Source organism: Photinus pyralis, unplaced genomic scaffold, assembly GCF_008802855.1.
Source record: "Photinus pyralis isolate 1611_PpyrPB1 unplaced genomic scaffold, Ppyr1.3 Ppyr1.4_LG7, whole genome shotgun sequence".
NCBI lineage: Eukaryota > Metazoa > Arthropoda > Insecta > Coleoptera > Lampyridae > Photinus > Photinus pyralis.
This window is the reverse complement of record NW_022170738.1, coordinates 30,406,845-30,419,096: the sequence shown is the minus strand read 5'-3', so window position 1 is coordinate 30,419,096 and position 12,252 is coordinate 30,406,845. Positions and strand designations below refer to the sequence as shown.

The window sequence follows — 12,252 nt, the reverse complement described above, 5'->3', positions numbered from 1 at the left end:
GTTCAAATCGACATTATGAACACTACTCGCCACAGGAAAACCTACATGTTGTAGTTTCAGGCCGAAATCAAGTAATATTTTTTTAAATTAATGTATTTTATGGCATAACGGGAAGTCATGTAATTGGACCGGTAATCTTCGATGGATCTTTAACTGCTCACCATTATTTACAAATTGTCCAATAAACTTCCTTAAAGGATTTTTCTCGACAACATATGTTTCGAAGGAAGGGTTAGTTTATGCTATCTACCAACAAATTGGCTGCTCAGGTCACAATTCACGAATTATGTGCAGTACATTAAATTATCAAAGTAAGTACTTAATTAAAAAATAAAAGTAAAGTGGAAGTAGCTACCACTACAATAATAATAATAATCATCAATGGCAACACGTTGCCTAAACTAAACTGTCTTGAAGTGTGTTTCACTAATAATGGCCAGTATTTTAAACATCTGGTGTAATTATTTTCATTGTTTTGTTGCCTCGAATAGATTTTGTTTTGTTTTTTTTATTCGTCACAGACTACTTGATTAAAATACAAAAACCGTTAATATAATACTGGTATCTTATTTTCAATCTTATGTTATAATAGCTCGTTGAAAAGAGAATTTAAAAATCTATCAAGTAGGTAATCTAAAAATTCAATATGGCGCCCATTTAACTTTAGGAAGTAGGTAAATGTTCCTCAAAAGTGGCCATCTTGAATTTTTTTTTGACATCAATTCTAAATTAAGCGTATCAAAGACAGTAACTTTTATATAAAACTTTTTTTTACTTTCGATGATATAAGACATTCAAGGAAATGACCAATTTTAGTTTTTTTGAATTTACGTCGAACCTATGCGACATTTTGAATTTCCATAAGGAAATTTTAAATAAGCATCCAAAACTGCAAAACATTGCACATTTAACCAATTCTCTATCTTTAATAATAACAAAGTTACCCATGCTATCCCACCCGATTTGGGACACACTGTATAGTCATATAGTGCATATGTATGCATTTGAGAAAAATTCCTTGACATTTTCAGTTTTTCGGATATTCTCAGTTGTTTTCATCAGATTCTTCAAAAATTTCAAATGCGTTTTTTTTTATCAGAAATGCAATTTTAACCGACACTATCTGGCACCATTACGGAGATCCCAATGGTGAGCCACGAATTTGAACCACCCTGTACAGTTTAGAAAAGCCAAATGGAATAAATTCAATATTTCAGTTACTGTACATATATTTATTCGTTAAATTTAAATTATGTGTCATACAGGGGCGACTTGGACCAGTTCAAGGTCAATCACCACCTGGCGGTGACCTTTTAAAGTATGTCAAGGTTAAGCCACCTGCCATGATGGCTATGCTATAATCATGTAAAGTAGATCAAGGTGAAACTCTTCTTATTATTACACCAGAGTAAATCGGTCGAATACTTAGCTAAAATAATACTTAGTTTCTTTTGTTTACACTGCTCACATTTGCGTGCAAGGTGAGTTGCATAAGTGTCAGGGATATCAATGCATTGACTTGTATATTTAAAAATTGAACATAGGAGATTTACATGTTTAGAGTTAAAATTTACGCACTGTATAGCTTATAATCTCATTTAACTTTTCAACTCTGATAAACCATGTATGTTAACACACCAGATATTAATTGCCAAGTAAGTATTTGAAACATGGTATGATTTAGTTCAGGGTAATAAAACTCTTAATCTACTTGTACCGCTTTATATTTGACACTCTACTTAAATACTTCAGATTATCAAAATCTTTACTGTACTTATAATCTTTGTTAAATTTATGTTTCGGCTTGTCAGGATAATTGCCTTGTGCAACATTAAATAATTTCCTTGGCGCGACCTCCTCGAAATAGTTAGCTAATTTTCTTCTTGGTACATGTCTTAGGGCATGTTTCCAATCACCTGTTGCTTTAACATCGACAAGAATTGATAAAACTTGATTAATTGTCAACGATTTGCCCGAACCTGAACCCCAGTCTAAGTAATAATCTAACGGCAATTTTGCCATTCGCAGACCTTCCTTTTTTGCTTTTGCAAGTGATAGTGGCTCATTATTGACCTAAAAGATAAATATTTGATCAAGATATAAGTAGAGTTTACAGCACAATAGACAAGCTGGAATAAGTGCAAATGTAACTAAAAGTTCCCTGCCATACCATAGCATGTACTTTTGTAAAAAATTATTGAGCAGGATTAATGTAGCAGCTTGTCCATAGTCTGAGAAAACTGTGTAGATAAAAAAGTACACTACCTTATCAACAATACCACCAATAATATAAATATCGTCATGACTGTATGTTTTTAACACATCTTTACAGTGTGGTGTGAGATATACTAGTTGTTCTTTGGGAAAAACATCTAAATAAGATTCTTCGTGCAAATGTAATGGAAACCAAGGCTCATACATCGTTGTGATAAACTTATTCAAGCCGTTCATAAGACTGCTATTTCGTACAGTGTTGCAGTAATGTAAATCAAAGGGATCTAAAATAAAACAATGCACCAACCACAACAAAAACTGCGTTTACCATCACTCCCTCTATTTTCGGCAAACAGCAGCATCAACTGTTTAGCACAGTTGGCGTTCTCTCTAGGTGTCATATTCTGACCAAAACCGCAATCGACCACCATTTTCTGGCCAAACTGCATGGCTTGAATCAGTCGATTGTTATACATCTGATTCATTGTTGTGTCATAGATACGTAACATAAAATGATTGCCTCCCAAATTGTAGTTCATCACATCCTCACGATCCCGTTTGGGTTTCTCACTTGCCTCCCACTCAATGCGTTTGTCTTCCTTTTTTCTCTACAGACAACGCACATTAGCAGAGCTCAAAGAACCGCAACCTACCTGACGATTCTCCTTTTTCTTTTCAACTTTATACAAGAACTCTAAATACTTTCTTCTAGCTGATATCGAGGGTAACGTCAGCAAATACTTCCATTGCTCATTTTTGATTGATGAATTGTCCGGTACGCCTTTACCTTCTTGTCGGAAGACTTCCGCCTCCAAGATTAGTACACGTAACTTATGTGCCAATTCCTCGTCATCGCCCACTATTTCGGACACATTGGGTTCATCCGAATTTTCCGCTGCAAGAGATTGATCAAAATCCGTAGGGGTGCAGACGTTATTCTTACCTTCTAAAGAGGGAGTTACTGTTACGGAGTTCGTATAATTCTTAATTTTAAAAGTAAAGTTTGGAATTTGTCTGTACTTAAGAGGTTTACAGCTACTATCTTTAATCACAGAGTCAATTAAATTTACTCCAAGTCTACAGCAACGTAATATTCTAAACATTGTAAATAACTAAATATCTAAATAAGGTTTTAGGTTATGTCACAGACCATCAACCATCAACGGGTTATGTTTTGCGCCATGCCAATTAGTGGCTAGCAAACCACTACTTGATATACAGAGTGAGGCAATCGTTTGTATTGTTCCAAATTTATTTTCTTTTAACAACAGACTTTTTAGCCTGTAACTTTGTATGTGATGCTTTGGTAGCTGTTCGTTTCTTTTTTGTTAAGTTTGTTTCACGGCTATTTTGGGATGAAACGTTTACTTTCTTTAAAGATGGAACTGCAGAGGTAGTGATTGGTCTCCCTTGAGATATTCCCAAATACGCATTTTTAAATCTCTGTTCTTCAACGTAATCGACATATAATATATCTTTAAGGACAGCCGAATTCAGGATTGCATTTTGTATGGACTCATACGTGGGTTGTCTTTCTCCATTCAACTATTTTTCAAAACATAGCTATTACTTTCACATGAGTAATCCAGTGGATTTGTAATTCACAAACAGGGCAACATAAAACAATAGACAAAAATATACGTTTAAATTATTACCGGAGCTAATATTGTAGTTCTGCACGATATTCGTCGTTGTTTCTTTAGTTCAGGCCACAAATCTAAAAAAAAGTGTTGCATGAAAACGAATTTTAAATTCACTATAAACCTCTTTTTGAATTTTCTGGATCTTGCACGATCAGGCAACTACTCGCATTCCCCTTATATCTAGATTCTATTTCTTGCTAAAGGCAAGCTTATGGTCAACACTAATGTTTGAAACGTACCTATTCATACCGTCAAACTTTGTGATTCCTTGGTGAAATTTGAAGACGCACGGTCACTATTTGAACTATCAAGCGAGCCTGATACAGACCGAGAATTCTGCATTTGTTGTAAGGATTTTATTAACTAGAAACACTTACTTTTAGTGATTATAGTTTAAAATATATGTAGCAACCTGTTGTACAAGTTCGTCCCTCTCACTTCTTCTCATGTTGAAATCGGTCTGAGATTTAGCATGGTTCTCCATTTCAAATCTGATTACCGAATTTGGTATTTGAGTACCAGTTAGAAATAGCGAGGAACGTTGTCGGTTCTAAAAAGTTCCACTAGCACCAAGTTATATTCCTATACCTACTGTAATAATAAGTCACTTGATCTACATCTAGGGCACTTTTTCCTTTTTGAAGAGATTGCCTTCTTGCCATTACCCTTGTAGTTATACCTATATGCAAAGGAGCAGGTGAAGGGATTGTTGGGATGGATGGTAAATCGGTTAAAATGTTGTGATGCATTTTTTTTGGTTACTGAAAATTTTGAATGACGTATGTTACGTTAAAATTGAACTATGCTGACCAGATCCTTAGATTTAGATAGTCCAGCATACCATATTTTTCCGATATTGGGGAAAGGAGTAATTAATTAAAAACAGGATTCATTTGGATTTAAAATTCCATCTAATTCTTTTATATTTTAAAGTTTAAAATTTGTGGCGAACTTCCCAACAAAGTTCGTCGCACAATGTTTGGTAACTGAGTGTCAATTGTTCAAACGTATAATAAACCCACATTATTATAGTACAACAAGAGTTCAAACTAAATTCAATTATAAGGAAACATTTTATTAACAAGTAATTACAAAAATAGTTATAGGCATGTTCGTAAATAATTTATTAACAATGAGTTCTATATTTTACAAGACACTTATAAAAATTTACAGATACATTCAAAACCACATTATTCTTGTGGTTGCATTGAAAATATGGAAGCTTCCGATTATACATTAATTTTGGCCTGTACCTGCGGTGAGTAAAGAACACCTCAAGTAATGAGCGATAATTGAAAAAGTAGCATTGTTATAAAGTAACTAGGTTTATTTAGTAAATAAGGCACTTTATATGTATAATACTTTTGCTTAAATGCGATTATCAACATACGAAAGAAGATAGGCTTATCTTACGGAGGCATGTTATAAAAAATATATATATTTCATTACTGTAGCTGCCAATCGCTGAGTATGTAAGAGACGTTGACAAACTTGTCCATCGTGTACAATATTTACAATGCATATTTACAATTTACAAACTTGTATTTAAATATCTAAACATAAATGCTTTCGCAACCGTTGTATTCGAATTTGTGAAAACATTCTGTTTAGGAATATCACAATTATTAACTTGACATTATATACATCAAAGGCAAAATGTTCTTAACAATAAATATAAGAGGCAGTACATATGGTAGGTAAAGGCACTTCAACACTGTAAAATGAATAATTTTTTAATTGACAATTATGTATATCTCTTTTATATTTACAATGAAAACGAAAAAGCGGGTAGTTGCAACTTAAAATGCTACATAAACAATGATCTTTGGAATATAATCAACATACACATTAAAAATACAATTGTACTAAAAACAAACTTGGCATACGCGAATCCACAACTTGTTTACAAATACCAGTTAACATGCGATAATCATAAAATCTCTAAAAGTATAAAACATGGTCAAATTAAATAATATACTAAAACTGATCAGTCTTAAATACAAATTCTTTTTGTGTTAAACACAGCCTAAATGAACTACCACTTTGTGTCCTACTGCAGCATAAGTATTTCGAGGTTCCTATTTAAAATAGTATCTTTAACGGAATTGAACACTACTTTAATATTTTCCGTATCCACCGCCGTAGTATAATGATGATATAAGGCTTTTCTCGGCTCACGTTTAACACTTGTAAACATCGCTAATATAAATGCTTGTACATCTTGAATTGAATGCGAATTGCCCGCAAACTGTGGAAAATACCAACGAATGTCCGTTTCTGGATTTGCCACCTTTTTCACTAAGAGATCGTACTTATTTAAAAATAAAATAATAGAAACGTTTCCGAACACCCTATTATTAATAATGGTATCAAATATATCTTTAGACTCTTCTAATCGATTCGTCTTTCGATCTTCCAATAGAACTTGGTCGAATTCCGACGACGAAACCAGAAATAGTATCGACGTCACCGAATCGAAACACTGAAACCACTTCTGTCGCTGTGACCGCTGCCCACCGACGTCGACGAACAGAAACGGGACCTTATTTATGGGAATGATGAATTCAGTTATGCCTTTTGTCGCTTTACGACAGTGCAGAATGTCCTGGTGCGTCGGAATATAATCTATCCTACAAATTCTATCCAAATGGTTGAAGAAATATTCTACAGAGTCGCTCTATAACAAAAAAAAATTGGTAGAATACTAGAATTTAAAATGGAATAAAGGGCACTGTGTACAATTTCAATCAATGATATCCCAGAAGTCTCAGAATATTTCATTATTATTTAAAAGCCCAAACTAAAAAATGTAACAAAAGAAAAAGAAAAAAACACATATTTTAAGTTAAATGAGACATTCAAAAATATTCATAAAATAGACAAGTAGTTAAGGTCTATATTAATGATGGGAGATTCAAACCATCCATAATCTATTATTAAAAATAATTGATTCCCAAACAATCTATTACTTTGATTAATTGATTATTATTATTCAATAGTTGTCACTATGCAAACACAATATGTAGGGTGTTCGTAAATATAATGTACATACTGAAGAGGCTAATTCTTTGGCTTATTTTATGACTAAAAGTAGGTTAGCAAACGCTTCGTTACCGATCTACAGGATGTTATAATTTCAAGATTTTTGAAGTTTTTTCTACCATTGGTCGATGGCGAGTGCGTTTTCAGTCAATCTCGAGAAATATTTGCGATTTTCAGAGTAGACCTAAACATACCTAGACTTAAAGAAAATGTATTTTGTGGAAAACTCTAAACTTTTTTCAGTACGCCGCTGGTAGAGAAATTAATTTTCTAGTTTTTTAGAAACTTTTTGGTCTCTGTCTCTGGCGACCGTTATCGACAAAAAAAATAAAAATCAATTTTCTGTTGGTATAGCTAAATGAAAGCAAAATTTTTAAAATGATCCAGTAAACCTTGGCTTTATTTGAATAATCTTTTGTTTTGATTACTTTTAATAGTTCGCATTTGAAATTGTACACATCTTTACAAATGAAAGGTTCAGACTGTAAAGTGAACAGTGAAATTATAACACCCTGTAGATCGTAACGAAGCGTTTGCTTATTTGTTAAGTCATCAAATCAGCCAAAGAATTAACCCTGCAATCTGCATAGACCTCAGTTTGGAGACAAAAATGATTTTGTGTCTTGTGTTACATTAATTCAAACATTTTTTCCAATAAACCAAGTGTCTAAAATATTTTGTTTGATAGGTACGCCCTCAAATTGGCATATTTTTAATTTTATGGCTGTCCTTTCTATGTCATAGACCTCCAGTTGACCAACGCATGCATCAACACTCTTAAGATGTGGGCGCACATGTTCAATTACTCTTAAACGTTTTTCTGCCGTATAGAAATGCGCCATCTGAAGATGGGAGAATAAAGATCCGAAAAGGATATAATTTCACTAAAAGTTTGCACGTCTACTTTAACAAATTCAATGCTTAAACTATACAAATAATTAGGTTCATTTTGACAATTTCATTCTTATTCATAATTTGAATGCATGTGTTTAGTATGTTGGGAAAGTTTTAGTTCTTTGCCTCATATATGTTTTACATTCATCCACGGATAATATATTTTGAAATTTTCTTCTGACTTTATGTAAAAGTATAGTGTGACATGTCATTTTTTTTGTTCTTTATCTCATTCTGTAAAAATCCAATATGGCGTCCATAAAAAATACGAAAGTAGTATCTTCGACATCTAGAGCGTTATAGAAATTCTGGTAACAGATTCAGATTCTCCGAAAAAAGTGCCCATACAAGGTGCTAACGAGAACCGTCCATTGCCGACCGTTTAAGCTATGCAAAATGACAACAAAATTTGCCTTTTTCAGTTTCTTGTTTATATTTCAGTTATTTTCCAAGATTTTTCAAAAATTTTAACCTACACTGTATCTCTCACCGTTCCCAGTGATGAGCCACGAATTTGAACCACCCTATATGTAGAATAAGAAAGTCCTTCGTATAATTTAATAAAAATTTTGCAATTTTGATCTAAAACGTTGACACTTGATGAAATTTTGGCATGTCCAAAAAACAGTGATCGCAATTCGCGATTTAGGTTAACAGTGAGACCTCTGGTAGCAGCACATTGTAGTTACCTAATACAGGTGGGAGAAGACAGAAGACCGCATTTTGTTTATGTACCATGGTCAAAAGTAAGCAATATTATAGTATTTACGCCGGCTGTAAAAGTACCTAAATACACTATCAAAAATGTCTTTTGCAATCAATGCACCTTAAAGAGCAAGAATAGTTTAAAACGTCACATTTTACCATGGTAGCTTCAAAAATTTTAAATGTGATCAGTGCAATTATGCAACCAATATTAATAAGGATAATTTACAAAATCGTGGTCTAACACAGAATATTTCCAAAGTCTTTAATTGTGAATAGTGCCATTACATAACCAATAATAAGGATAAGTGAAAGAATAATCGTCTAATGCAGAACATTTCAAAAGTCTTTAATTATGAACAGTGCAATTACACAACAAAAAATAGGCGATATACTGGTATGGAAAAAATTACTGCAGGTGGAACTTACAAGCTAGAAAGAAAGCGCCACCTATTAACACACAACCTTCTCAAAAATTTGATTTGTGATCAGTGTAATATCACTACTCACGATAAGCATAACTTAAAGTGGCACATCGTAAATACAGCTAGGAAGCTAAAAACGTACGTTTGATATGCTACTAGAATACAGCACCGTTTTGGTTTTACTATGTGGCCTGGTGTTTTTTTATTACTACTACCAGAGCGCCACTTACATTTATTGCAAAATGATTTAGCTGATGCTTTTGTTAATATCGCCCCTAGCGATAGTTTGCAACATGTTGGATACAGCAGGATGGTGCACCTGCACATAATTGTAGAGCCGTTTGAGAATATCTTTCAATGAGATTTTCGGAAAAAGTGATTAGCACGCATCCGTTAGTGCGTTCACCCAATATAACCCGCTTGATTTCTTCATATGGGGGTTCATTAAGAAAAATGTTTTCAACGTAATGGAAACCTTGTTTTTTTTTGTTTCTATTAAATTGTTGTATCAATTCACTCATTAGGTTGACGTAAATAATATAAACAGTTAATTGTCCTAGCTAATCATTTATTTTTTTAAAAATCTTTGCACAGGGCAGTTCAAATTCGTGGCTCACCATGTAGGTTACGATGGGGGCAAAGTTCCCCTTTTTGTTACTAAAAAAACGCATTAAAAACAATAGTACGGTGGGTTGCCTAAGTCGCAGTAACCTTTTGGTGATCATTACTTTTGTCAATGATTGTACAGGGCACTGTCGAATTAAGACAGCTGCACAAAATGACCCTTGACCCTCTGTGTGTGGGGGGGGGGGGACACCAGGCACAGGTTCCTGGAGTGAAGGAAGATGCACCCACGAATGCAGGAAAATACAGTTTTCATTTAATATGCAATTCAATATGACATTTCTGGAATTGTGAGCATTGTAACATACGTTCAGAGGATGGAATTTTGGAAGTAAAGGTCAGTCTCATTTGCCCCATCTAGCCAGCACTGACTTTTATCAGTCACATGACTGTGTAGACCTTAATTACGTGTTTTAAATGCTTTTTAATCCCAAGAACCTATTAAGGGGTCTTGATTCTTTTCCTGAGAATTTCAAATGTTTGATAACAAGTAGCATTGGTTTTGGAATAGATAAGAAGTGGATTTTCTCATGCGCATTGTCTTTTTTTAATGCTTGTAACGTTTAGAAACCTTGTTCAAGATACAGAACAGAAGAACAGATACAAAAATCGTGTTGTAGGTCGTGGGATTAACTCTTTCCCTCTGTGGCCCAATGCCAGTAAACCAGGTGGATCGTTTACCATACCATTTTTACATTTCAACAAAAAACCGATGTTGCAGACCAATATTGTTGGCAAAGATGTGGGTATTACCAAACATAAATCGAACAGAACATGTTTTGTTGTGAAGAAATTCACAAAGATCATTTTTGAACGTCCGAGAAGGTATATCATATTATACAATTTCTTCATGAAGTGAGTTCGCAAATGTAATGCTACATGAACTTAATAATAATGATCCCTCATTGCTCAGCGAGTTGCTTAGGGACAAACAGATACTTCTCTTAGAATGTTATTAAACAAAAAAGGGATAATTTGCAAATAAGGAGTAGTTCACTTATGCGTAACTTGCAGTAAATAAGTAATCTCGAAGTACTTACTAATGTTTGAGTATTAAAACACTTCAAGACAAAACGAGATAACCTTTATCTACGTTTTGTATTAGGAAGTACTAACCCTACAACAAATAATCAAAATATGAATCATCAACAAAATTAGGTAAGTACTTAAAATTGCACAAGCACCTAATTATAGGTTATTAACCAATCTACTAACCAACTGAAATTCCCTTCTTCGGTCGAACGCTCTTCGTATACCGGAATCCTTCCACAACCTTCCGACAAACGGGGCATAGTTCATAAACGTTCTGGAATCGAGCGTTATCGAGTTACTGTACTCCAAAAGTTTCCTCCCCGAATCGTTATTGTTGGTCTCCTCCCAGGGAATGCCGAGTTTGTCACGGGCGTCAACTAGCACTTTCATACCTCTTATGACGTTTTGGTAAATATCCTGTTGATACTCCTTGACTAGTTCGTACTCAAACTTAATTCCATGAATAATTCTCATCTGCTTTAAGAAGGTGGACTTCCCACTCTCACCAGCTCCCAATAACAACAACTTCACTTGACGTTTGAGGGCCTGTTTATCTTTCTCCAGCATTTTATCGATTTCCTGACTTTTATAACGTTGTTCTAATTCTTCGGGACTAAATCGAAATCGAAGACAACACGGACAAGACCACATCTTCGACAAACCTTAACTAAACTACATCATCTACTAATTTGCGTCTAATGAGCGCGTGCGCGCAACGTAATGGCGTCAGGCGGTTTTTGCGAATTTTTCGTCAGACTTTTAAATTATGGCTGTTTATTTTCACATTCGCCGTTTATATATAATTACGAGGTCTAATTGTTTACCATCTCGGGAAGGCTTATTTTTATCGAGTTAAATAGAAAAGTTCGCCTATGACCTCATTCATTTTATATAGGCGCATTCTCTATTTAAAGTGCAACGTACACCTTTTAAGGTGAACTGTATCTAAACTTCTGCGAATCATCCAGAAACTGTTGGGTACGCACGGGTATAATGTGCACGTTATCGATTTTTGCCGGTCGATGTTTGTTCCACGTGGCTGTTACATTACAACCTTTTAAAAGTCAGGGCAGGTCAATTGATTACGTATTTTTAACATGTGGTCAAGACGACCGAAGTTGACTTCGAGTGCCCTTAGGAGGTTTGTGGATTTAGAGACAAGAGCGAATCCACGTACTCACGCTTCATATTTAGGCCTTTACTATTACAGAACAGTTTTATTACTACTTATCAGTGACTATGAATGGTTCGTCTTAGTATAACATCATTCAAGTCACCTTCCACCTAGGCTTTTTCGCAACATAAAAGATGCGATAGTGTCTATCGCAAATTGCTTCATGCATTCTAAAGACTCTTTGGATATAATTTAACACTGCTATAGTAGCGCGGTTGGTTTTTTGGATCACCATGACGATTACCCGCCATGGTTGAACATGGTTCTAATGACTGCAGGTGCAGTGTACGGTACCTACACATTAATCTGGATCATTTGGAGGAACAGGAGGCGTTTTGGACATGGTATAGAGATTGTGTGCGTGTGGTTTAATAATAATTTATTGCCATCATAATTCATACAAGAAAATAATGAACATCGGCAATCGGCATGGTCAATATACATAAAAGAGAAACATTAACTATTTACCTATTATTGCATGAATAGTATGGCCCGTTGT

At 34.5% G+C, this 12,252-nt stretch overlaps 2 protein-coding genes across 5 annotated transcripts; both read right to left on the bottom strand.

The window, feature by feature from the left end:
* Window positions 1-1,706: 1,706 nt before the first annotated feature.
* LOC116177145 (mitochondrial ribonuclease P protein 1 homolog) lies at window positions 1,707-4,621 on the bottom strand. 4 transcript variants are annotated; one of them, XM_031496027.1, is made up of 10 exons: window positions 4,450-4,621; window positions 4,270-4,407; window positions 4,107-4,220; window positions 3,979-4,054; window positions 3,870-3,931; window positions 3,158-3,759; window positions 2,868-3,109; window positions 2,543-2,822; window positions 2,266-2,498; window positions 1,707-2,073 (listed from the first exon to the last, which is right to left on the bottom strand). In XM_031496027.1, exons 6-10 carry the CDS (start codon window positions 3,315-3,317, stop codon window positions 1,708-1,710), a joined length of 1,281 nt encoding a protein of 426 aa, XP_031351887.1. In that variant the 5' UTR covers window positions 3,318-3,759; window positions 3,870-3,931; window positions 3,979-4,054; window positions 4,107-4,220; window positions 4,270-4,407; window positions 4,450-4,621; the 3' UTR covers window position 1,707. The 4 variants fall into 4 exon arrangements, with proteins under 4 accessions (XP_031351887.1, XP_031351885.1, XP_031351889.1 ...); XM_031496025.1 differs by having other exon boundaries at window positions 4,466-4,621; XM_031496029.1 differs by having other exon boundaries at window positions 3,979-4,044; window positions 4,466-4,621.
* Window positions 4,622-4,957: 336 nt separating this feature from the next.
* On the bottom strand, window positions 4,958-11,305 carry LOC116175451 (guanine nucleotide-binding protein subunit alpha homolog). The gene is made up of 2 exons (XM_031493581.1): window positions 10,763-11,305; window positions 4,958-6,534 (listed from the first exon to the last, which is right to left on the bottom strand). Exons 1-2 carry the CDS (start codon window positions 11,228-11,230, stop codon window positions 5,908-5,910), a joined length of 1,095 nt encoding a protein of 364 aa, XP_031349441.1. The 5' UTR covers window positions 11,231-11,305; the 3' UTR covers window positions 4,958-5,907.
* Window positions 11,306-12,252: the final 947 nt, after the last annotated feature.

Excerpts from the sequence above, each read along its gene's own strand:
- LOC116175451 (XM_031493581.1), bottom strand. The coding sequence starts at position 11,230 with ATGTGGTCTTGTCCGTGTTGTCTTCGATTTCGATTTAGTCCCGAAGAA. Across the intron at positions 6,535-10,762 it reads GAAGAAGGGAATTTCAGTTG|AGCGACTCTGTAGAATATTT; the intron begins GTTAGTAGATTG and ends TTTTTGTTATAG.
- LOC116177145 (XM_031496026.1), bottom strand. The coding sequence starts at position 3,317 with ATGTTTAGAATATTACGTTGCTGTAGACTTGGAGTAAATTTAATTGAC. Across the intron at positions 3,110-3,157 it reads AGTAACTCCCTCTTTAGAAG|CGGAAAATTCGGATGAACCC; the intron begins GTAAGAATAACG and ends AATCTCTTGCAG. Across the intron at positions 2,074-2,265 it reads TTGGTGGTATTGTTGATAAG|GTCAATAATGAGCCACTATC; the intron begins GTAGTGTACTTT and ends TTTATCTTTTAG.